Source organism: Cryptomeria japonica, chromosome 9, assembly GCF_030272615.1.
Source record: "Cryptomeria japonica chromosome 9, Sugi_1.0, whole genome shotgun sequence".
NCBI classification, from domain to species: Eukaryota; Viridiplantae; Streptophyta; class Pinopsida; order Cupressales; family Cupressaceae; genus Cryptomeria; species Cryptomeria japonica.
This window is the reverse complement of record NC_081413.1, coordinates 536,161,650-536,188,562: the sequence shown is the minus strand read 5'-3', so window position 1 is coordinate 536,188,562 and position 26,913 is coordinate 536,161,650. Positions and strand designations below refer to the sequence as shown.

General features: G+C 37.6%; 2 protein-coding genes across 3 annotated transcripts; both read left to right on the top strand.

Annotated features, from left to right (window-relative positions):
* Positions 1-3,217: 3,217 nt before the first annotated feature.
* LOC131077095 (uncharacterized) lies at positions 3,218-26,913 on the top strand. 2 transcript variants are annotated; one of them, XM_058014517.2, is made up of 2 exons: positions 3,218-3,555; positions 26,474-26,913. In XM_058014517.2, exons 1-2 carry the CDS (start codon positions 3,363-3,365, stop codon positions 26,716-26,718), a joined length of 438 nt encoding a protein of 145 aa, XP_057870500.1. In that variant the 5' UTR covers positions 3,218-3,362; the 3' UTR covers positions 26,719-26,913. The 2 variants fall into 2 exon arrangements, with proteins under 2 accessions (XP_057870500.1, XP_057870501.1); XM_058014518.2 differs by lacking the exon at positions 26,474-26,913 and adding an exon at positions 22,947-23,260.
* On the top strand, positions 13,499-14,766 carry LOC131077094 (transcription termination factor MTERF9, chloroplastic). The gene has a single exon (XM_058014515.2). It carries the CDS (start codon positions 13,499-13,501, stop codon positions 14,528-14,530), a length of 1,032 nt encoding a protein of 343 aa, XP_057870498.2. The 3' UTR covers positions 14,531-14,766.

The following is a 26,913-nucleotide window of genomic DNA, read 5'->3' as shown; positions in this document are numbered from 1 at the left end:
GCTGCTCCAAACTAGCCAATTTCCCCCCTCTGTGTATGACGTCTTTCTGTTGCATATTGATGCTCTTGTGTATATCTTTCAAAAGAAAAGTTGATTCTCTTATATAGACATAAATTAGAGCTATATTTCATTTATAACCATTTCAATTTTCCTTGATACCAGTTAAAACTATATTTAGTTTATAAATCAGCCAATTTCCCCCTCTATGTATGACGTCTTTCTATTGTATATTGATACTCTTGTGTATATCTTTCAAAAGAAAAGTTGATTCTCTTATATAGACATAAATTAGAGCCATTTCAATTTTCCTTGATAACAGTTAAAACTATGAGTTTCATATCAACCATTTGCATGTATTACTGTTAATAGTTATCATGCATTGAAAATAATTTAATTCGTAGCCAACATATTTCACATGCATTTTAATATACATTGTCTTAAAATAATAAGTCAATATTTTGTTAATACGATTTGCCACCTATTTATTGATATGCATGTTTCCAATTGATCCCAAAACTGCGTGTAAACTTAAATTATCGTGCTATGTAAAAGGCTTTATATTAATAAGGATTTTAGTTTTATAAGCGTGCCTTCTGTTGAGCATTGAATTTAAATAATAGAATTTCGTGGTTTCAATTGAAGCTACAGAAGTTTTGTTGAGAAAAAAATGAAATCAAGCATGCCCTTAAGAAATTCGATAGAACCCTTGGCATTTACATCGCCATCAGAATCCTAAAGATTATCGCTCAAACCAAGGCCATCAGATGTACATGCTAATCCTTCACTAAGATATCTAGTTTGACGGAAATGGTACACCTGTTGTATCGAAGAAACCTATCAGTGTTTCATCGACAAGATGACTTATCGAACAGATCTGGGCCTCGATGAGTTCCAAAAGTGGCTCATCGAAAACATTATTTTCATCGACAGGTGGTATGTCGAGGAAATCAGGAGTGGTCCCACCGATGAAGTAAGGAGTTTCGATTAAACTATAGTATCGATGAGACATGTGAACAACTCGCCAAGGGAAGAAGTTTGGCCGAAAGAGTAATATCGAAGGTACCGACAGATATGTTATCAACGAATCTATTTCGAGGAAAGGAGTGTATCGAAGAGGCACAAAAGATGTTGACCGAAGATAGCTTTCTCATCAAAGATTAAAGGATCGATGAAATACAGGAGATTTTCATCGATGACTTGTTATTGACCGAACATAAAGAGTCGAAGGAGAATATTTTTCTTTTACCGAAAGGGGAAATTTCATCAACGCTAGTACGAAGGCTGGATAATGAAGAAGTGTTGCGATGGAATTCTAACATCGATAAAATGATGGAGGGACTTAGTGATAAAAGGATTTTCATTGAAAAGGAATATTTCGATGAATTAATAAAACATTATACCGACATGAACACTTATAGCGAGGCTTCGATGAAATAAAGATATCGATGAGACCAAGAGAAGTGTCAGCAATGATGTCAATTTCACCGAAATAAAGAATGATATCGATGGAATATGGTGTTTCGGGGAGACATAAGATAAAGCCATCAAGACATATGATTTCATCGAAGTACAACGCGGGTGTAAGGTTGAATAAGTGTTGGTGAAAAATTCAAAGCACTGCTAGACAAATGATTACCCGTTGCCGCGAAGAACAAAACAAATTTCAATGAAGTCACATTACCATAAACTCAAACGAATATCTTTGTGACCGTTGCTTAACTAGAATTATTAACTGATGCTCAATGAATTAATGATGAAGGGACATGACTTCTCATAGAATAGGTGTTGCTCATTTATTTATATGAGCATATTTTTTAAAATGAAGCAATGATTAGAAGAGGATATCGGACAAATACTATAGCCTCTGGCATACTATTGTACCATTTTGGAAGCTTTAATAGAATTAGTCGTTTTCTGCTGCATATGTGTTGTGGATTATCTCATTTTATGTAGGTAGTTGTTTGTGATATTATCTAAGGGAGATAAGGTTATTCGTATTCTTACAGTGAAGTTTATGTTTCTATGTTATAAATTTGGATTAAAAAGATCTACTCGTGGATTGTAATTGTTCCTTGAATGGTCCCTTAAGGTTAGGGTTAAATTCATTCAAGCGGTTTATAATATAAACATTTAGCAGATCTCATGAGAAACAGTAACTGACAAATTTACCAAAGGGGGTAGGTATAAAAACTGTCTCACAAATCATACATTAACTCCTAGAGAAATATAAGACTCTATAGCCCAAACAACAAAGAAGGCACCGGTCATCCATAAACCATAATTATCATTATATGAACGCACCTTTACATTAAAACAATAGGGATTAGTTGAGTAATAAGTATAGAGTTAGTTAGTAATAGTGTACATATATAGGAATTTCAAGCACAAAGATCAAATAGCTTCCATAAAAACAAACTTAAACTCATCTAAAAGACATCTATTCCAAGAACCTTTTCCATTCTGAGATAGGGGCCAGTTAGATCAAAATAATCATCCTGCTATAAAAAGCATTAGTTATCAAAAGCCACTAGTGAATAGGTATACCCGCCTAGGTCTTACAGAGCATAAAGTGAGAGAGTTAGTAACCAAATAGGTTCACTCTATAAGTTGGCCAAGTCAAATTGGAGGGTTTGATCATAAGAGTTGGCATTTCCTTAGAACCTATCCAATCTGTTGATTTGAGATCCAACACCTTCCATTTGACTATTTAAATAGCCTATATATATATATATATATAAAGGTCCCATATTAGTTTAAATTAAACTCCTAACAACATGGAATCTTTTGAAACTAAGCCTTCATAAAATAATAAACTTCTCTTGCTAAAAAAAAGCAAATTACTTTTTCTTTATTATAAAACATGCCATTTAAATATAAGCATGCATTAGTTTTAGGAATTTTAATAATAGGAAACTTTTTTTTTTCCTTTTAAGAAGTCGATTCTTTTTTTTTTTTTAAATAAGGAACTTATCTTTTTATTTCATGCATTCAAATATTTTATTAATTATTCATTAACATTCACTTTTTTTTAGTTTATTTAATTTAAACATGCAATTTTTTTTTAAAATAGAACATTAATATATTTTAGTTTATAATATTTAATTTGAAACCAAAATATATGTAGTAAAATATAATTATTTAATTTAATAAAATAGTATAAATAAAATAATATATATATCAAGAAAAATAATTATAATTCAAACTCAATGAACAATATTGGAAACGGCAATGAGGGGGATTTGCAACTAGGGCACGAATTTTGTGGCCTTCTGGTTGCAAACCATCTTGGGCACGGGGGCTCCCAACTCATGTGGGTTGCCCCCGCCATTAATGCTCCCATTAATGCTTCTATCTGTGGTTAGATGGATATTGATGGTGTTGATTTTAACAACCCCACTCCTCCTTCGGCTGCCCTTGACTCTTCACATGCTTCGTCTAGTGTGAGTAAATCCTTCAAGGCGGCACTCGAAGGGCCGAGATTGGAGACTCCGACAAACGCTCATTTCAATGCCATCTCTTCTCGAGATGCTGAGACCAATTCCAGCGGAGAAGACGGTAAGGTTCCTCCTACCATGAAGCTCATCATTTCACCCAACTCCTCTATGTCTGCGTTGATTTCCAAGGAAATTTCTAGGCTTAGGGAATCGACAAATTTTCTTGCAAATTTAGATGTTTTTAGGGTTTCGTCTAGACAATTCATGAATACTTGGTTACAAGATGTGTGGATTAAAAAAATAGGGTTTCATTATTCTTATTGTAGAATGATTCAAAGGGGCATGTATCTTATTTTTTTCAGGGATGCAAACAGCCAAAAGAAAGTTATAGATAGACAATTTTGGACTATAGGAAATGCTAATTTTTGGACCATTAAATGGACCCCTAAATGTTGTAGTGATGAAATTATGGCCTTCTCTGATCCTAGATGGGTCAATGTTAAAAATGTTCCTCCATATCTTTGGTCGTATCTACCCAAAATGTTTGAACCATTGGGGAAAGTCTTGAGAATGGACTCCTTGTCGACCCTTCTTCCGCATACAGATGCTAGAGTTTTGGTTGCACTTAACCCACGTGTTGAGCTTCCATCAGAAATTGAAGTTAAGTTGGACTATTCTATGATTACTTTCCCTATTGCATACTTGGGAGATATCAATGCTTGCCATATCTATAGACATAGTGGAGACTTTAAAAAGAATTGTCCTCTAATTGCCAAACATAACTCTCGATTTGAGCCACTGACCAATGCCCCTGCATCTTCTCAAAAGATGTCAGCTTCTTCTCAGCTCGACCCTTCCTCTGAATTTGTCCCTGCTGCTTCAAATCCTCCCTCAGGTCTCGAGGAACCCTCCCTTGCAGAGAATCCAAAGATACAATCAGGCTTTAAGAGAGGCTAAAATGTTGGATGAACCTTCTTGTCAATCCTTGTTTGAGAACCCTGAGAGCTTGAGGGGGGTGAGGCTTTGAGAAATCAAAATGCTCAACAATTAGTCTTGAATAAATTAAAGGAACTTGTAGAGGCGAGGAAAAAAGTGGAACAAGTCATTAGTGCACATAAAGATGAGTCGGATTTCTTTCTCCCCCTACCCTCTAATGAGGACTTGGGTGAGGTTGGCAAGGAGACTGCTCCTTGTGTCGATTTGAATTTCATCATCAGAATACTACCTGCAACATATTAGTTTCACAAAATACAAAGGAAATGCTACAGGAAATCCAAACTCAACCAATGAAACTACATGAAATTGATATTAAAATAAAACCACTATTTTTACCTTCATGATTTAAGTCTCATTGTGTCCTAACTCCACTGTTCTTGGTTGCAGATGGTGTGCTCTTAGACAAGCACCGATAGCTTCCAAGATGGCATATGAAGAATGGACTGATAATTGATAGTTAACTGATACTATGATATGCAATACTAAATGATTATGCTAAATGAGAAATGCTAAATTGCTTATGCTAAATGATTATGCTAAATTGCTTCAAGATTAAAACTCATAGATGCATAAGTTTTTACAAATGATTAACATGCAAATTTACTTGAAGACTAAATATTTCTCAACTCAAACTCCCATTTTTATAGACTTTGAGAGGATAAGATGATGTGGCCTGGATCAACGGTCATGATCAGATCTGTAGATTTGGATGGATGTGAGCAAAGGTGAAGATTGAGAGAAAGGGGAAGGAGAAAACAAGTGTCACTCATCTCACCTTGACTGGGTTGCTGACTGGGGAAATCTAGGGATGGTTGGAGAAGATTTAGGCATGAGAGGACAAGTGGACTCAAGTCCTTCCTAAGATAGAGGGATGTTGGAGAGAATATAGAAGAAGGTTAAGAAATATGTGTACGTACACCATATTTTATTTATTTTGGAGGTTGGAGATAAATGATGAATTAATATTTAAGAAATATTAATATCTTTAGCCAAATGATTGATGAGTTGGCAAAGAAAATATGAAGTGGAGATGGAAGAATGAGTTGGAAAATGGATTAAATAATTAATAATTTTTTAATATTTGAGACTATAGGATAGAAGAATAACCATTAAATATTAGATATTTAAATGATTGGAGGAATAATTAAATATTAGATATTTAATTAACTGATTAGAAGAATACTTAAATATTAGATATTTAATTAATTAGAGGAATAGGATAAATGAAATAATTAATAAAATATTTCAATTAAATTAATTAATAGAAAGACACGAAATGAATTAAATAAATTAATCTTTTCAAATTAACTATTTAATAGAAGAATAAATATTAAATAAATATTTATATTTATTTAATTGCTCATAGCCATTTTTATGTGTATACACTTATGATGCTGCTAGGGTCACCATTGAGTTCAGTTTTTGTGGAGGCTAGTATTGGGAGGTCTTCTTATCCTCAGAATTTTGTAACTACTGTAAATAGTAACCTAGATTCCCCTATCAATGGGGAAATAAGGGGACCTCATGAGGGAATGGAGGCGTTGAAGACCCCCGTTGGTGACTCTGGTGGGGACAGTGAATTATATCAGATTGATGCCACCCTCGACCAGGCCCCCAGTCAAGGACAGGTGGAGGAAGTGTCTGAGATCCTTGGTGCAGGGCAAGGTTTGGTTTTCTCTGGTCGTGAAAGTTCAATTTTTGCCCTAGGGGCTGGTGAGAATAGTGAAGGTTTTATTGAATTTAAAACAAAGAAAGCTCGAAAGAAGAGATCCCCTAGAATTAATAGGGATTCTCTGTGAGGAAGGATTCCTTAGGCCTTGATTAGATTTTAGAAGGAAGGAAGAAAAGGGGTAGGCCTAATTCTGTGATTGCCTTTGATGCAAACAATCTCTCTAATAAGGAGGAGTGGCCCAAAAGTTTTGAGGGGTTTAAGCCCTCTATGGATACTACTGAATAACTTGGTTTGTCATGTTGAACATTGTATCATGGAACATTCAGGGTTTGGAGGCCTCTAATAGGAAATATATAGTGAAAAGGTTTTTGAACTTCCATAAGAATACAAATTGCCTTATGCTTCAAGAGATCAAGTCAGTTGGTTTTACCCTGGAAATTGGGCTAAAATGTATTTGGAGGGATGCAATGTATTTTTTTACTAATTATCCTAAAGGGAAAGGGGGGTCGGCACTATAGTTAGTAACAAATGGGCCAATAAGGTTGTCAAATGGGGGCAATCCCCTTGTGCTAGAGCGGTGTGGATAATATTAAAATCTAAGGATAAAACTTTTGGGATCTACTTTATCTATGCCCCTAATGATTACAAGGAAAGAATTGAGCTGTGGGACTGGCTTGCTCAATTGAATGATATTCCTTGGTTCCTGGGAGGGGACTTTAACATGTATGAGTGTCATTGATAAAAAAGGAGGTAGTAAGTTTGAGTGGAAAGGTTTAGAGAGGATTCACTGGGATGGAATGATTAATAAGATTAAGCTTATCAACCCTATAGCTGGTAGGAAGGAGGAGTTGAAGACTATTTGGTTCACCTGGTGTAATTTTCAACAGGTTGACAGAAGGGTCTACTGTCGTTTGGATAGATTTTACTTTAATAGAGATTTTTTGAAATTCTAAGAGATGACAGAGGAGAAAAGTACGCAGTGATGCCCTATACACTTTCTAATCACCATCCTATAAGAATATAGGTTGGGGTAGCAAATGTGGATGGCCCTACTTATCCTAGATCATCCTTTTTTATATTAAATGTTAGCTTACTAGATGATGAGGACTTTAGGTGTGCCCTAACCTTTATCAGAATGTTCAATTTGAAAAATTCTGCTCTTGGATCATGTAGGGAGAGATGGGCTCAAAACATTAAGAGCTGGACTGAATTGTTTAAATCGGTTGGGAAGAAGAAAGCTAAAGATGGTAGACGACTGGAGATGGAGTGGCATGGAGCCTTATCGGTGGAAGAAACTAGATTACAAGACTCTCCTAAGAATGTTTAGTTTAAGTGTGACGTGGTTGAAGCTAGGACCATGCTAAGGAGGATTCAGAACTCTAGAGTTAATGGCTCGAAAACAAGATTCAGGTTAAAATGGTTGGAAACCGGGGATAGGGGCTCAAAATTCTTCTTCCAAATATTGAAAGTTAAAGAAGCTAAAGAGAGGATTATTAGCATTTGGGAAGATAATATGTCTGTGTCTGATCCCAAGGAGATTTGGGCTCATTTTGTACGGTACTATAGAACTTTACTGTCCTCAGAAGATGGAGGTGTTGAACAAAATCAGGCTAGAGAGATGATCAAGGGTTTGATCCCTATACTGGTTGATGAGGAGTCATACTCTGTTTTGAAACAACCTCTGGAAAAGGAGGAAATTATGCAAGCTATTAATTCCTTGAGCAATGACTAGTCACCTGGGCCTAACGGAATTCCAGTAGAATTATATAAGGTCAACATGGAATGGATTGTTGATGACTTATATAATCTGTATGTGGAGGCCATAGCGATGGGCTCTCTTGGGAGGGATATTAATCAGGGGCTTATCAAATTGATCCCAAAAGAAGGTGATAAGACTTTAATTAAGAATTGGAAACCAATTACTTTATTGAATGTCTCCTATTAAATATTGGATAAAGCTACAACTACCAGGTTGGAAAATATTCTTCCTAAGATTATTAGTTCTACCCAAACTAGCTTCATTAAAGGAAGATATATACTAGAGAATCTTATCACTTGCTAGGAATCCCTAAATCGGGCCAAAGAATCTGGACAAAAGGCAACAATGTTGTTAATAGACTTTGAAAAAGCTTATGATAGGATTGAGTGGGGTTTTATTGTCCATATGCTCCAAAGTATGGCTTTCCCGAGCTACTACTGTGATATTGTTATAACCCTCCTTGGTGATGCCAATGCTTTAATTGAGGTCAATGGGTTGAGGTCAAATTTTTTCTCTCTGTCAAGGTCAATTAGACAAGGGTGTCCTTTGGCACCTACCTTATCTGTGATTGTTGCAGATGCTTTGAGTTACTTGATTAATAATATGGATTGTTCTCCTAGAGTTAAAGGAATTGGTTTACCAAATGGTCAAGAGGTTGCTAATGTTTAGTTTGCTGATGATACGACAGTTCTATTAGGCCTTGAGGAAGCAAAATTGGAGGTTTTATTGGGTAAGATTTATATATTTTGCAAGGCCTCGAGTAGTAAGATTGCACTTCAGAAGTCTTGTCTCCTTGGGTGGGAGAATGACCTCCCTAATTGGCTTTCTATATTTCCCTTGAAGTGGGGGGTCCTTCTCAAATTACCAGATACCTAGGCATCCCCTTCTCGGTTTCCCCCAATCTCAAAGAGATGTGGGAGTGGGTGAGGAATAAGGTTGATAAGAAACTTACCAAATGGAACATGAACACCTGCATAAGCTAATTAGAAATTTCTTATGGTCGGATGGGAAGGGGGTCAGAAAGAAGCATGCGATAAGGTGGGAATGGTGTGTTATAAACAAAGAAAGTGGGGGTATGGGTCTCAAGGATCTTTGATTGCAAGGGATTTCCCTTGCCTCCAAATGGATTTTTAAAGCTATTATAGGAGATGAGTCGTGAAAAGTACTGATTAGACAGAACATTTTGAGGTCTGTTCCCAAGAAGGCTAAAAAATGGAAGGGCCTCCCACTTGCAGATTTATTGGCTGGGAAAATGGAAGTTGCTCCTTGGGGATCAAAGGTCTTTAAATCCATTTGGAAAGCATGGGAGGCTGTTAAGCGATTCATTTGAGTAGATATTGGCAATGGGGAAAAAGTACTCTTTAATAGGTGTTTATGGTGGAATCTTCTGCACAATGGGAAACCATTGGCTACATTGCAGGGCTGCTCTGCCTGGAAATGATATAACAATGGTATTAAAACATTTGATGATATTCTTTAGGGTGGGGTATTGGTGTCTTGGGATGATTTGAGGCTCAGATTTCAGTTGCCTCCTTCTCACTTCGGAACATATGCTATTATAAAAGAAGCCTTCTCAAATATTATCCCTCACTCCCCTTTATCTGTACTTCCCATTTTTCCTTCCTCTTATTGTTGGAGTGAGGGTACACCTCTCCCTTGCCTCAAAGCTAAGACCATTTATGCATCATCGATTGACTCTTTTGACATTCTGGACCACCTTAATTCTGTTTGGAAGCTCAACTAGTCAAAGGCTAGGTGGAGTAAGGCGTTGAGTCTTAGATGGGCTGGGCCCTTTGAGCCAAAGAATAAAATTTTTATTTGGAAATTGCTATTGGATAGGCTTCCCTTGAAAGACAATAATGGTAATCAACTGATGTGTACTACTTGTCGCCTCCCTGAAACCTTGCCTCATCTGTTCTTTTATTGTCTTTTTGCTAAAGAAGTGTGGAAGATGTTCGGTCTTGATTTTGGTTCCATGAATATTGCATTGTCTGAGGCCATCCTAGGATGCATAGAAGGCTGTAAGAAAATTGTCAATTCTTTTTGGTCTTGCTTTTCTTTGGAAATTTTATGGTTGATATGGAAGTTCCGCAATGATGAGATTTTTAATGGTTACATGCAAGAAAGTGGAATTTGAAATCTACTTCTAGAAGCTTCTTATTTCCTCCTACGACATGTGCTCAATTGGTATTTTGAATAAAATAATTATTTGCCAAATTAAATTTATGACTTTCAAGTGTGTGTGTGTGTGCACTATTTAATTCCTTTTAAAAAAATAATTTCAATCATAATAAATAAAACATTTCTAACAAATCACAAAATGAGATGAAATATAATAGCAATAATTATAATAGTTTTTATCAAGATAAAGAAAGAGGGTTATGACATAGTCCAAACATCCATCAACCTTCCTTCATATCCGTAACACAAAATGTTAACCTAAAAAGAATTACTGGCCCAAATACTGAACACTGTCAGATGCTTTGTTCTTAGCTTGCCAAGAATAAATCCTCAAATTTTTAGACGTTCTGCCTGAAAAATCACTTTGTTTTCTTCCTCAAAATGAGTAAAATAATATCAAAATTCCTCCTTTCTCAGAGAAGATCTCAAAGTTTTTTCGCATGAAACTCAATAAACCCCAAGTCTGACCACTTTTCTTTTTATCCATTGCACACATCGTTGCATCTTTGCACTTGCTCTTCTTCGCTCGCAGTGATTTTTTTGTTCTTTCTTATTTTCATCGGTAAGTGAGAAGAAAATGTGCATGGGCACCCACCAACGGACACAATTTTTCTGGCTCCAAAACGACAATACGGTGTGCATAACATGCAAGTTAGTCGCACATTTTACATCGTAGATTTTGCAAACAACGAGTGAAATTGACTATCTTGTCAATAACATGGTGTACGATTTGGCATTTTTGGAGCCAAAATAGCTACAACCCCCATCAACCAAACTAATAAACATACTACGGTAAAAAAGGTTCATATGGAAATAAACATACTACGATGTAGGGACAGTCATATGCAGTTAGTTGCTAATCAACCAAATTATGAAATACCTATTCAAGAGTTATTTTTCTTTTCTTGTTTATGTAGAGCAATTTTAGATTTTGAAATTAAACTCATAAAAAACCAAGTTAGATTATTAAAGTCAACTTATTCAACAAATTAATATTAGGTAGATGATGTAACTTTAATTTTAGTTTATTAAGTTAAAGAATTTAACATTTATTAATTTAGAAGTTTAATTATATAGTTATTAATTTAATGGTGATTTAATATTTATTATATTAATATTATGTTAATATTAATATTAATATTGATTGAATTAAAAGTTAGCATGTTTTGTATATGTTAATATATTATTTTTGCTCAATAATAATTTTGTAATTATTAATATTCAAAATGAGATATACATTGTCTGAGTACAATGTGTCATCTTCCCAAAAAACATCCACATTGGCCAAAAAGAGGCATCCCCAACAGACGGAACTAAAACAAATTCGAATCATTTGAAACAAAAACTACATCATGCAAACCAAACCCATCCCCTCGACCACACAGTATAATGACCATAACTAAATTACAGAACAAACATATTAAATCATCAAAGACAAAGCTCACTAGAAATCAAAATTGCCACAAACCCATCGCAACATTAACTTTTCTTTGAAGAGCTCACTTCACCACTCGACCCTGCACTCGCTCTCGGCTTCCTCGAACGCAGAACCCTTATCCTTGCACCCTCTGCCTTAGCCTTGGCTCTTTCTATGATGGCATCCAACTCTTTAATTTGCACCAAGAGCTTTAGGGCTTCCCACCCCTGTCTTGCTTCTGCCTTGCGATGGAATTTGCACTGTCCTTGCGACCATCTCACAAAAGGAATTATTACTCCCTTAATCCCCTGTCCATCATTCTCCACACCTTCTCCTATGTCAAACCCCTGCCCAGGTACAACCCACTCCAGAAAAGATTCCAGTTCACCCAGGAAATCCTTAGGAACCAAAGCTTCCATAACCCTCCTTACTGTTCTAGTTTCTTCACCATCTTCCAAGCCCCACACCATAATTAGAGAGTATACGTCCATCCTTGTCTTATACCTATGCTTCACCCTATCAAAAGCCTTGCCCACAATGAGAAAAATGCATGGTGCTAAATGTTCATCCCCAAAATTGAATAAACCCCACAACTTCCTCACTGTTAAATCCCCCAAAAATGGACATAGTTGTTTACCAGTTCACAAGGTGAAATTTACTTCCATTTCGCCACCCTGCACGCCATCACCACCTTCAAAAATTCTCAGAGACACCACTTCTACAGAGGGTCTCAACCACAGTGCTCCACCTCCACTTCAAATTTAGCTTCGAACAATGCAAAATGAAAGTGATAGGAAATTAAAGCCAACACCTCTCGACTCAAGCTCTGTCATTAAAGACTTTGCACATCATAATTACCCACCACCAAAAAACACAATCCTACCTCTCTATTTGTACTCGAAGTGTACAAAACAGATATTGCATAATCTTTGGTTGTTTCCAAAAAAAATTTAAACTCCTCAATGTTAATTTGTAGAAGGTCCTCGAATCTCAAGTCACCAATTTCATTAAAGGTTAAAGCTCATTTTGAGAGAATGTCTGCCTCCAAGTTTCCCGACCTTCTGACATGACTCACTTTGAAGTCTTCAAAATTATTTAATTCTTCCACAATACTGAAAATTGAATTTTGTACATGCCATGCCTCAATACTACCCTTCATTATTGCCTGAATGATGATCAACGAATCCCCCTCCATATGCAACTTTCGAACACCTAAATTTCCTACAAAATTTGACTGCAATCAATGTAGCTAAAGCTTCAACAATATTATTAGTTCCTGGGTCAAGTTTTTGTGCTCCCAACGCCACCACATCCCCCTTCCAATCTCGAACAATGAATCCCACACTTGATTGTCCAGGATTACCTTTAGATGCACCACCAAAGTTAATCTTCCACCATCCCTCCGAGGGTCGCTTCCAAATCTCCTTAAATTGAGAAGAAGAGCTAGATTGAACCCAGTCATGTCCCTTAACGAGTGTCATATGTGTTAATATTATTAATATTGACTTAAAATGAACTTGATTACTATTAAGTTATTAATAATAATACTAATAATAATATGTTTAAAATAAATGATACATGGTAAATCTTTTAAGTGTAATTCTAAACTTTAAACAAATATTTGCAGATTATTTTATAATAACTTATAAAAAATATAACGTTTCCCATCACACCCCATGATCCATCATCAGCATGAGATAGAGATCGTAAGGAAAAAAATGATAGCTCTACACAATCGAATCCAGAAACAACATATATCAATCTCATAGATTGTAAAAATCGACTAACATAAATGATTATAATCTTTTCCATCTTTGATCTCATAAACACAAAGAATCTCCTATTCTATGATTATGAACTTTTCCATCTCACCCCCATAATGACGTTATGTGATTCATATCTTCTCCCCTCGTCACTATTTGTATCAAATGTTAGCCCTTCGCTCTCTCTTTTTCTTTATCCTCTATATGGTGCAATGATAAAACCCTAAAGCAAGAAAAAGGGTCATTCGCTACTAGTGCAGACCCAGGTTATCTTGAATGGATTGCTTAATTTGCCGTTGCCCAGTTTATGATACCAGGGTTTCTGTTTTTACTCGACCGGCATACCTGGTAGCTCATCTTTCCTTAGTTAGATATCCACCAAAAGTCCTCATTTCGTCAAAATTTTCATGGCGTATATTATGTGACGCCACACCCACAAAGCAGTCACAGATAAACCCACAAATAGAAGAATCGAGACAGCGCCGCCATAATGCCATGAAACAATTCTTACTCAAGGAATGCTGTTTTTCTTCCTCTCAAATCGAATTACTGATAAGCAAAAACCCCAGCCTCTTCGGAAGAAGATCCACAGACAGGGCCTATCAGGTACTTCAGTTTCTCAGAGACTCTGGATTCACTGTAGAGCAGATAAGGAAAACTATTATCGGAAACCCATGTGTTCTTAGTTGTTCTGTTGATGACAAATTGAAGCCTAAAATTGAATACTTGAAAACAATAGGGATAGCTGAAGAAGATGTGAATTATATCGTCTGTCACCATCCCAGAATTCTTACTGGCAGATTAGATGAAACTATTGCTCCGAAAATCTTATCACTGATCAAGTTTTTCGGGTCAAAGGCTAATCTATTTAAGGTCCTCAGGAAGGCACCTGAGATTGCGTCCTATGATGTTAAAGTATTGAATAATAAATTGAAGGTTTTGGAAAACATGGGCCTCCTAGAGCATGAGATCAAACGAATTCTTGAAAGGAACCCTCGAATCCTTTGCTGCTCTGTAGGTAAGATAGAGAAGAATATGGAGTTCTTGACATGTATTGTAGGGCTGAAACCAAATATTGTTGCTAAATATCCCACCTTCTCAAACTTTAGTGTTGAGAAGAGGATGAGGCCACGATATGAGGTGTGCAAGTATCTAAATGCATTGCGAGCTCGCCATGACCTTACAGCCGGTCTAAATACAATTCTGTCATTAAGTGAGGGGATTTCACTCAAAGGTTTCTATCCGGCAGTCCTGATGTCAAAATTGTATATGAAAAATACAAGGGCAAGACTACGGATGTTGAAGTAACCAACTCACCAAAGGTAATTTGGAATTGAACGGTGATTTCAAGTGCATCAGGTAGCGTTTTTAAGGTATGTTTTATTGATGTTATTGAGGGGTTTGCTTCTATCCACTAAATCTAAACTTTCTTGCAGTCTATTTTTTCCCTTCAAATTTTATTAGTGAAGAAACCTGAATTTAAACAGGACATTTGTGAAATGTATGGTCATGTATTAAATCTATGTATTATAAACGATTTTTTACATTTGGTGTTGAAACCATTGAATGTTCCTCGAAGATTTATAAGTACAATCTTGAATTGGCTATTTTTTCAATTGATTCAACCAGATTACATAGATACCAGCATCTTTGACTTCAATCAGATTACATCCATTTGTGTATTCTTGAAGTATCTTTTGGCTAAGCTGATACAAAATCACCACAGATTAAAACTAATCCAATCTCATATTCAAGATTTGAAACTTGGTAGATGACCATCATTAGAGTTGGATGTTATTTTTACTCTCATATCCATGTTCAGAATGCAGTCATCAATGACTGTTCTGAATGCAGTCCTCAACACTGATATTTACAGTGAGTAGTCCATAGAAGCAGATCGAGGCAAAAACTATTGTGAATGCAACCCTCAACATTGACGTTTAAAGTGAGAATTTACTTTATACTACAATACTCAAATTGGATATGATATTGTTTATTTGTACAAATAAACTCTTTTGTATTGTGGTATCTTTGGCAAGGGAAAAAGCAAAATGATTTGTAAAACCAAACAGCTCAGTGGCATTGACTTATAATATCTTGAATCAAGAGAGGGTTTTGAATCCCTATTCATCACGATGTTGATCAGACTAGCACATTATAAGTTAACTTGGTGGGCAGACGCGGATCTTTCGTTTGCAAGCATATAATTATACCCATGGTACATGAACTAAAAAGAACTAATAACTTGTTTGTAGATAGCCTAGTTTAGTTGCAATAAGCAGTTTTCACGTATTATACTTGCTTTGTGAGCAATTGCAAGCATGCTTTTCAGGTCTAATGGCTGTGTTGCAGTCACTATTCTTCATAATTGAAGTTTATTTTGCCAGTTTACAAGAGGAAGAAGGAATAATTAGACCTAGAAAACATGTAGCTGATGTGGGCTCCATTAGGTCATCTCTGCCCTCCAAGGGATTCCATCTTAGTAGTCATCTTACTGAAAGTAAATTTCTACAAGCTCACTCTGGAAGGAGCAACTTGCCAATCACATCTCGGGAGATTGAGGCTTTACGCTTACCATTTAACAAATTGCTTCCATCAACAAACTAGATCCTTAAGATGATTAAGATCTCTCTCATAGAACAGCTTGGTCAGAGGTTAGTAGAGGTAACTAAAAAGCTAAAACCTCGGGAAGAGATTCACCTTTTCAAACAAGAAACATCATGACATCTTGGTGAACCAGTTCCATTTGAGAGGGATAAAAGGGGGATGGTCAAAAGGTAGTGCAACGATCACTTTATCAGTAAGGCGAGCATTAGCAATACATACTGGCAGACCAGCAGCTTTCATGATTCTTACCATCTAAGGATGTAACAATTACATGTAACTGCGAAGGCTTTTTTCTTTTGTTGGAAGATCATTCATAAGAAGGCCTGCCTTCTAGCTTATCAGTACCATCTGGATTTGATAGAGAACCAACAGGCAAAGTAATAGGTATGTATCACAATGGGTGCCTTGTTGATACCTGGACACACCTAACTAAGCAAAGGCTTTTAGTACATGAGTAACTAAGCTTTTATTGTTACAGTGACATCTAATCCAATATATGAATATCCTTCGGATGGAATGGCTAGGTATTTTGTGATTTTGTTCGGCTTTCCCTGAACCATCCTGGGATTCATCCACTCAGGAAAATTCTCGTTACCTATCAGGATTAAATTAAAAAAAATCGTTATGCGTCAGCGATCCTAAGGTCACCTTTATTATTACTGTGAGTGTTGGATAATCTTAATATTGGCCTTTCTCTTAGTGAGCAAAGTGGAGAGTTTAATCGCAAACTCTGCATTGATTGCAGAACTTACTCTTTGTAATGTCCCTCGACATTAATCATTAAATTTAAATATTTCTGTGTGGTCCCCTTTTTTGGCGCCACTGAATTTGAACTATTAAATGTATTTTTTTCTTTTGCTTGGCCAACTTACCCTTTGGTGGTAGGGTCAAACTTGGTATTTATAGGGATCAAACTTCATTTTTTGTAAGTGGGTTGAATTTGGGAATAATAGTCTGTCTGATCTGAAGCGTAGCTGCCTGATCAGAACTCTTAGCTGGTGCATAGCTTCAGCTAAGCAAATCGCCTACTCGCTACTGCCTAATGTCATTTCGGTTACATGTGATGCATTGATTTGGTGCGAATTGTTATTGTGTTTCATTTCTGAGTTGGGTCGAGATTCTTTACAGTGGTATCAGAGCGCTTAAGACCTGCCAGCCTGTGGGCTATGGCTTATGCCCTTCAGCCAGAGGGACATCCGTGCCTTAGAGCGGGAAAGGAGGAAGTTCGAAGCAGCTCAAGGAATAGGAGACAGAGGTAAGAAGATGGGGGATCAAGATCCGCAGGATAAATTGAACGACTTCATGAAGAAACAGGACCAGACCAACCAAGAATTGCTGAAGGCCATACAAACCCTCACAGCTACGGTTAACCACATTACAGGTGGTTCCAGCAGTGCTGAAGAAAGTCGGCCAGAACATTCAAATGGAGGAGGACATAGCAGAACTATGCATGGGCATACTCACACCCAACCTAAGTTCTTGCCCAGTTCAGATGGACGACCAGAAGGAGAACAGTGCAGCTATGCCAATATTGTGCAGGAGTATTTGAACCTGAGCGCTGAAGCCCAAGCAGCCATTACCTTCGATCAGTTCTACAATGCCAGGCGTAGTGACGAAAGACAGCATCGTGGAAACAGAGACCTCCAATATAAAATCAACAAACTCTCTTTGCCAACTTTTGATGGATCCGGGAAGATGACAGCTCAATCGTGGATACAGAATTTGGACACATACTTTTCCCTCAGCCCCATTACTGAAGAAGAAGCTGTCAAATTCGCCATCCTACATTTGGAGGAGCTGGCACACGAATGGTGGCATCATGGCATTGTGACCCAAGGTTTCGGACAAGTTAAGTCATATGCAGAATTCACTCAGAAGTTAATAGAGAGGTTCGACAGGAAGGACCCAGAGGCATACTTTCAGGAGCTGACCAGGCTCAAGCAATTTGGCACTATAGATGAATATGTTTCAGAATTTCAAAGGCTCGCTGTGATGGTATCTGATGTCTCAGATAGAAGACTTACCTTCTTCTTCATCGAAGGGCTGTCTGATTCTCTCTAGGGCTTGGTACGAGCTTTGGAGCCAACCACCTTAGAAGATGCCATTCGAAAGGCCTTAAGCCTTGGGGATTCCACCAAGAAAGGGAAGATCACCATGAAAAATGCACCAGTAGAGCCGGCCAAGACACCCTTCCTTAAGACAAATCCCCCACCAAAGGCACCGCCTATGGATCTACAGGGACTGTCAAGGAATGAACTTTGCAGGAAGGGGTTGTGTTATTATTGCAAGGAGAAATGGAGCAATCAACACAGGTGCCAAGGGAGGGGTCAAGTTTATTACATCGAGGTGGTTCCCGATGATGAAAGTGAAGGGGGGGCCACTGAACAAGACAACATGGAGGAATAGCAAGATGAAGGCTCGTCTGAAGGCACTTTGGCAACATTATTTGGAACACCTCGCTTTCATTCTCTCCGAATGAGAGGGGTTCTGTGAGGACAAAAGGTGACCGTGCTAATCGATGGGGGAGCCACACACAACTTCATAGACAAGAAGACGGTGGCAAGGTTGCGTTTAGAGACAGAAAACTTTGAAGGATTTGATGTCTTGGCAGCGGGAGGGAACATCCTTCCATGCACAAAACGAATACCGCAAACAGAGCTGATTATGGGAGGCCATAGGGTGAAGGAAGACTTTTATGCCGTAGACATCGGTGATACAGATATAGTCCTCGAGGTGCAGTGGCTCCACTCCTCAGGAGATCATATTACCAACTACCAAACTCTGGAGCTAAAATTCCAGCACGAGGGCAAGGAGGTTGTTCTCAAAGGGCTCTCGAGAAATGGTCCTATGATGGTGACAGCAAAAAGGATGGAACGGTCTTTCCGACGGAATCAAGCTGCTTGGGTTGCAGAATGTTTAGTCACAAACACTAACGCTCTGAAGGAAGAGAGAACATTCCATAGTGATATACAGATGATTTTGGATAAGAGATGGAGGGTCTTTCAGGAAGTTCTAGCAGGTCTACCTCCTAATAGGGGGTTTCAGCATGTGATAGAGCTCGAAGAAGGGGCAAAACCTGTAATCACCACCCCATATTGCCATCCTTGGATGTACAAAGAAGAGATAGAGAAGGCTATAAAGGAATTATTGGATATGGGACACATTCGCCCAAGCTCTAGCCCCTTTGCGTCATCTATTGTCCTAGTCAAGAAGAAGGATGGGACATTTAGAATGTGTGTTTACTACAGGGCTCTCAACAAAAAAACAATTAAAAACCATTATCCCATTCCTAGGATAGATGAGTTGATAGATGAGCTACATGGAGCAGTGTATTTCTCCAAAATTGATTTGCGTTCAGGGTACCATCAGATTAGGGTCAGGGCTGAGGACGCGCACAAGACAGCCTTCAGATGTCACTTTGGGCGTTTCGAGTTCTTAGTGATGCCATTTGGGCTAACCAATGCCCCCGCTACTTTCCAGTCATGCATGAATCAGGTATTCACCCTTCAATTACGGAAATTTGTGCTGGTTTTCTTTGATGACATCCTGATCTATAGCAAAACATGGGAGGATCATTTGAAGCACATAGAGGTGGTACTCGATATTCTAGAAAGGAACTCTTTCTACGCCAAGATGTCTAAGTGTGAGTTTGGGATGGTTGAGATTCTATATTTGGGTCATAAGATCAGTGCTCAAAGGGTTATTGTGGACGAAGAAAAGATCCAGGCAATCCAGGAATGGGCCACCCACAAGAATTTGACACAGCTAAGAGGGTTCGTGGGCCTTTGTAGCTACTACAGGAGGTTTGTGAGGGGTTTTTCCCAACTTGCAGCACCCTTAACAAGCTTAACAAACAAAGGGGCTTTCAATTGGAATGACATAGCACAACAAGCATTCGATAAGCTCAAGGAAATAATGAGTTCGTGTCCCGTTTTAGGCATTCCAGATTTCTCTTCTCCTTTCTTGCTTGAGTGTGATGCTTCGGGAGAGGGCATCGGAGCCGTATGAATGCAGAACAAACACCCTATAGCATATGAAAGTAGGAAGCTCACCCGGACTGAAAGAGCATTCTCGATTTATGACAAAGAAATGTTGGCTATCATGCATGCTCTTGCCAAATTCAGGCAATACTTGGTCTGCGGGAAGTTCGTGGTGAGGACAGACCATAACAGCTTGAAGTATTTCCTTAACCAGTGAGATTTGAGTGACCGCCAACAGAGGTGGGTAAGCAAGCTACAAGCCTATGATTTTGATATCGAGTATGTAAAGGGTAAAAACAATATAGTGGCAGATGCTCTATCCAGGAGGCCTTATCTATGTGCCATGTCTGACATATCCGCTGACTGGCAGGTAGCGATCACAGCTGAGTATGCCAAGGACTCATTTGCTAATGATATCTTAGAGGGAAGAATGGCTGACGATAAATATCAGGTGGTTGAGGAACTCATCCTCTATAAGGAACGGGTCTACCTTGTGCCCTGCTCTAAGGTCAAGAACAAAGTCATTCAAGCCTGCCATGATACCCCCCTCGCTGGGCACTCGGGGTTCTACAAGACATACAAGCAGGTAAGGGAGCGTTTTACTTGGAAGGGGTTGAAAAATGACGTTGTGCGGCATGTGAGGGAATGCGCAGTGTGCCAACAGAACAAGGTCGAACATATACCACCAGCTGGGCTTTTGCAACCCCTGCCCATATCCAACCAAAAGTGGGAGAGCATCTCAATGGACTTCATCACAGGCCTACCCAAGGTAGGAGGTAAGGACTGCATTTACGTTGTGGTGGATAGACTTACAAAGTATGCCCATTTCTTTGCTATTTCTTCAGAATCCAAGGCACCCCAAGTTGCAGATCTATTTTTCAAAGAAGTTTTTAGGCTCCATGGGTTACCAAAAAACATAGTGAGCGACAGGGACAGCAGATTCATCAGCCTGTTTTGGCAAGAACTTTTCCGCTTGGTTCACACGGAGTTGACCCCTAGTACAAGCTACCACCCTCAAACTGATGGGCAATCTGAGATAGTCAACAAATGGATCGAAGGGTATTTAAGGAATTATGTGACAGGGCAGCAATCTGCATGGGTGAAATGGCTATACCTCGGAGAGTTTTGTTACAGCACCATGCATCATATGTCTATCAGAATGACCCCTTTTAGAGCACTCTATGGATACGAGGCTACATCATTTATGGATCTCCTTCTCTCAGACAGCAGGGTACCCAGTGCAGGGGATATGATGCAGCAGAATGCGGATATTATGAGGTCATTAAAAGAAAATCTGCAACATGCCCAGAATCAACAGAAATTGTATGCTGACCAGAAGAGGACTGAAAGGGTTTTTGAAGCAGGTGATATGGTGTATCTAAGACTTCAGCCTTACCGACAAACTTCCCTCAAAGGAAATGGGGCGGAAAAACTGAAACCCAGGTATTATGGACCCTATAGGATCACAAGAAAGATTGGAGCAGTCGCATATGAACTGGAGTTGCCACCGGAAAGCAGAATTCATAACGCCTTCCATGTTTCGTGTTTAAAAAAGGCATTAGGTCAGCAGATCACTCCCTTGGCGGAACTACCCCCTCTTGATGATGGAGGCAAGCTCATCCTCGAGCCTGAGACTGTGCTGGATGTTAAGGAAAAAAGGCTACGCAACAAGGTCATACAGCAGTACCTAGTGAAGTGGAAAAACCTGCCCATTGAAGACGCCACTTGGGAGGGAATAGAAATATTCGAGCATCCAAATCTGAAGTTGCTAGAGGACCAGCAACAAGCTGAGGGAGGGGACTGTAATGTCCCTCGACATTAATCATTAAATTTAAATATTTCTGTGTGGTCCCCTTTTTTGGCGCCACTGAATTTGAACTATTAAATGTATTTTTTTCTTTTGCTTGGCTGACTTACCCTTTGGTGGTAGGGTCAAACTCAGTATTTATAGGGATCAAACTTCATTTTTTATAAGCGGGTTGAATTTGGGAATAATAGTCTGTCTGATCTGGAGTGTAGCTGCCTGATCAGAACTCTTAGCTGGTGCGTAGCTTCAGCTAAGCAAATCACCTACTTGTTACTGCCTAATGTCATTTCGGTTACATGTGATGCATTGATTTGGTGCGAATTGTTATTGTGTTTCATTTCTGAGTTGGGTCGAGATTCTTTACACTCTTTCAATATTGAACCAAGGCAACTCTTAATGTTAGGGACATTAAGTTTCTACAATTCATATGATTGAAACTAGTTGTTTCTAAATTAGATTGTGTAAAAAATTTTTGCATCATCAAAATATTAGAGAACAAATAATCAAACTCTAAATATGCTTGGGCTGTCATATAACTAAGAATATCTACTAAAAGTAGAGGATTGAGAGCTAAGCAAAAGCCTTGACTAGTTGGTGAGTACTGAAGCATCATTGAAGAGCATCCTTGCTTAGTGAATCAATATGGACATGAAAATGGACATGAAAGGCCACATTAACGATGGCCTCATCCTCTGATCATATTTTAGTTTGGATGGGAATTTTTCTTTCTCTTACAAGAAATGATCAGATTGTATGGATTATTCATTGAGCACATGCAAAAAAGTCTTGTTGCCCGAGTTTTTATAGTGGGAATTCACAGATTTTTTAAAAACAATATTTTGGTAATTTTAGGGCCAAACTGACACAAGTACTCGTGATTGCTTGCTCAGTTAGACCCTAAAACTCACATGGTACTGTTCATATGTGTGTACGTATGTTTTACCATTATGTTATTGTTCATATGTGTGCGTATTTTTTACCATTAAAATCTCCATCAAGTTATTTTTTTCATTTTTAGTGAGGTACACGGATGCAGGACCCTTTTATGGTGCAATTGTAGAATGTCTATCAATGTTAATTAATTAGATTTGTAAACATTATTTTTACATGCACTAAATTTTATTTTAGTGACTTTTATTGGTGATATGTTACGTTTTATGAACATTTTTGTGAGTTTTTTATATGTATGTAGGGTTTTAGTTTTAGGAACAAAATTATGCGGAGAGGTGTTCTTATACAGCCACAGCATTCCTGTATACATAAAAAAGAAATCTTATATATCTATGCTCCAGATTTAAATATTTCTGACAGGAAATTTGTTCAACTTTAGGCACGATTTATTGCTGGGCATACTATCTGAATCTTAGTTTGAGCAAGTTTCAGCAACCTACATCAGAACCAGCTTTCTTCGTCAAATTCATTTAATTTAGTCATTGATTTGAGATTAATTATGATCAGTCATTTAATTTAGTCATCGAAATGAGATCCATTATGATCAGTGCAGGAGCAGATAATGTTTTTCTTCTGTAGTCCACCTGAACATTAGTTTAGTTAGCCAAATCACATATGTACTACTGAGAATGTTATTATTCTCATTAATCATTATTTAAATAGATATCTATAATATCTAAGAAGGGGTTCTCATATTAGTTAAATAGATATCTATAAGATTAAAGAATGCATTCTACTGATCACTATAGAGTTAGAAATGACTTTGAATAAGAGATGGGAATACCATTGGATGAAAGGACTTATAGAGTAGTAGATCTCTATGATGTTGATTTATCTTAATATAATGTTGCCTAAATTTAATATTATTGAAATAATGAAGATTTTTTTTAATAAGATTAGCAATTGCACATCTTGTGGTGTGCAATGGGTATGCCGAAAAGGTTTGGAAGGTTAATTAGGAAAAAGAAGGATCTATGTTTTGCATACATGTGTGTAGTACATGAGGTCAATTAGTAGGCCCTTTAGCAAATGATGTTGTTTGTGCAAGGAAGGTTTCAATGGAGAATTGATGGCTTCAAATCTATTATGGATCCACTTACTGGGATACAAAGATGACTGAAATGATAATCAAGTTCATGTTATGTTTGCAATAGAGATGGAGAGGGAGAAATAGAGTTGGGAAGAGTAAGAGAGAGATGGGCTAAGAAGATAAAGATTGAGATGGAGGAGAGAGGAATAGATAGAAATGGAAGAGATAAATGTATAGAGATAGATAGTGGGGGAGTGATAAAAATAGATGGAGATGTAGGGAGAGGTATATGGGGAGATAAAGATAGAGAGTGATAGGGAGATAGAGAGGAAGCATGAGATATAAAGGAAGTAGGAGAGAGAGAGAGAGAGAGAGAGATAATAAATATATAAAGGGTTGATAGAGAGAGAAATAGAGATAAATTTAATTAGAGAGATAGGGAGTGATATCTATATATATATATGAAGATATAGAGAGATAGAGAGAGATAGACAAAGCTAGAGTGATAAGGATAGAAAGAGATAGAAAGGAGTGAGAGAGATAATAGAGAGATAGAGATAAATAGCAAGATTGATGGAGTTAATAAGAAAGAGATGTGGAGATACAGATTGAGAGGAGGTGGAGATAGCGAGCTAGAGATAGAGGGGGCATGGGCGAGAGAAAAAGAAGGTGACATAGAAATGGGAAATAAGTCTACTAAGAACATCACAATGATATGAAATACTCTATAAATGGTCCTCTTCCCAAGTAAAGTGCAGGATTAAGAGGTGGTTGGTAAGTGGCATATCAATCACAATAGTCTAATTCAAATGAGAGTGCAAGTTTAAAGAGAGCTCTCTTTGTGATGGATCAAAAGTACTAAATTGAAAAACAAACAAATTGACATCTTTCTTACTTCAAATTAAAATGAATTTAAAACATCTTCAATAGTAAACACTGAAACGAGTGTCACAAAAAAAAAACACAGAAAATTTGACTAACAAGCAAGGTGATCATCAAAGGTACACCTAAAGCAGGGGCAGTTAGTAAGTCATCCAACTTTGGCTAGGTCTACCATGGCTATGGATATTTTGTGCAAGACAAAAAAAACAAACAAACTATATTATATTTCAATAATAAAAGTATATCCTACATTTGGTGCTTAATTTAGAAGAGTATAGCAAATAGGACATCAATGCTACAAATTTATAGTAGCTAGAAAAGAGTTATCTCTAAAAAAAAGTCTGGCAGGAAATTGCTATAGTGATAGATTGCATTCTTGGAAGGGAAGGCAATGGTAGCTGAAGTGGCTCAATAAATGTAATCCAATATTTTTTGCCCTTAATAAGTGTAATCCAATATTTTTTGCCCACTATCTGACGGACCAAGGTAGTTGGCATTGTAAGATATCTTAATGAGAATCCATGAGCCATAGTAACAGAAGGGAGTTGGTAACAAAATCCCATAAAAAATAAATGAATGAAAGTCAAGTTCTAAATTTTGAAAATGGGGTTATCGGTTATGTAATATTGAATGGTACTATGAACTTTGAAGTTGTAGGCTATATAAATGGTTTTGAATTTGTATGCATTTATTTGCAATTGCATGCCTCTAATTTATAACCTTAGAGTATTAGTGGAACGATTAATTTGTTAATTTGATCTCATATTAATCCCAAATTAGTGGGGACATTGACAATTGGATTGTATCATTGAAAGTGGCAACTAACATGGACAAGTGGACCGTGACATAGAAAGTGTCAATTGAGATGGAAATTAATTGTTTTATTTCCTACAAATCAAATCTTATTTTACTTTGGGAAGGAGCTCGATACGTGCAACACATGTATCCATGTGGCATTATACTGCTCAGCTCACGTGCCTAGTCTATGCATCCTCATTTTTTCAAGCAAACCATGTGCGTCAGTTGTGCGCCCACATATTGCATGCCTATCAACCATTGCACTCCATGAGACCAGGTCCTGTTAAATGCAATTTCTAAATAGTTTGCATGCCATTGTATTTCCAAAATAAACACAAAAGAGTAGAGAAAGTTCCAGATGAAAGAAATCAACATTGTGGAGGAGAAGGAAGTGACGGATGAGAATGCTACAGTTATTGAATATGAAATGTGTTTACAAAGGATATCTAGAGGGTGGGAGAGAAATAATTTTGTGCTAAAGTAAAAATGATCAGTCGGGGTCACCATCGGCATCCAAATTGATATCTATAACATTTTGGCAAAGTTTTTCTCATGTCATGTCTCTCCCACTGCTTGGCATGCTTACAGTCATGGCACATTGACTCTGGAATCCATGTGAATATGAGTTGGCCATAGTCTTTGAGAGACAGATCAGCCCACCTCGCTAACTCTTTGCTCCTGCTTTAGCCCCATAATGCTTGTTTATTTAGGGCTTTTGTATTTAAGTATTTGCGTTGGTAGTGTAGTTTGCAATGTTTTGGGTTCGGTCCTGTTTGTTGTTATAAACCTAGATAACATCTTGGGCAAATGAATATGGCAACAGTGAAAGAAGTAATGAGAATGAGAATGTTGTACAACCCTCTGCAATAGATGATGAGAGTGGAGATACAGAAGAAGAAAGTCTTGATGAAAGGACCTTTATTCTTCGGGTAGAATATGAAAGCAATGTAAATCTGGTAAACCGGCATAGAGAGTGGTGTATAACATTCTGCAATAAATGAAGATGGATGTATGCAGTAGTACTTCAATAGATTTGAGTTGTTAAACCTAATGCCATATTCTTGCATGCTTCTTGGACAATGGCTGGTCTACAGATATTATTTGGTGTAGTGGCAGTGGTGTTTGAGTTGGAATGAATATGTATGTTTATTTTTGGGGATTGACAGAGAATAATTTTGTCCATTGATTTGCTGCAGTTTGTGGGTATGGGATTTTCTCTCGGCCTTCCTCGAAATTTCGTTGTAAGTCCAGTTCGATCCATTTCAACTTGCATTTGGTTGTTTCGTGGAATCCATGTCAGTGCAAAAAGCTATTAAAACATCGCTCTCCATTGATCAGTCCCTGGGCTGGTACAAGGAAGCGGAAAATAAAAAAACTAACGAATGAAAAATCTGGAAAATTCAATGGTGGGATGATTCCCATCGTCTTGCATCCTCTCTAAAAGAGTTTGAGCCCTTGATCTTTATAGTTAATCAATTTGTTCATATAAGGTACGTCTTCCGCGTAAAAATGATAATAAGTGTTATGAATGTAAATATTATTTCACTGAATTTCGTAATGTATGTAATTTCAAATAAAATATTATAAAAATTAGTATATTATAGTGATTAGTATCAATTTGATATCAACAACTCTC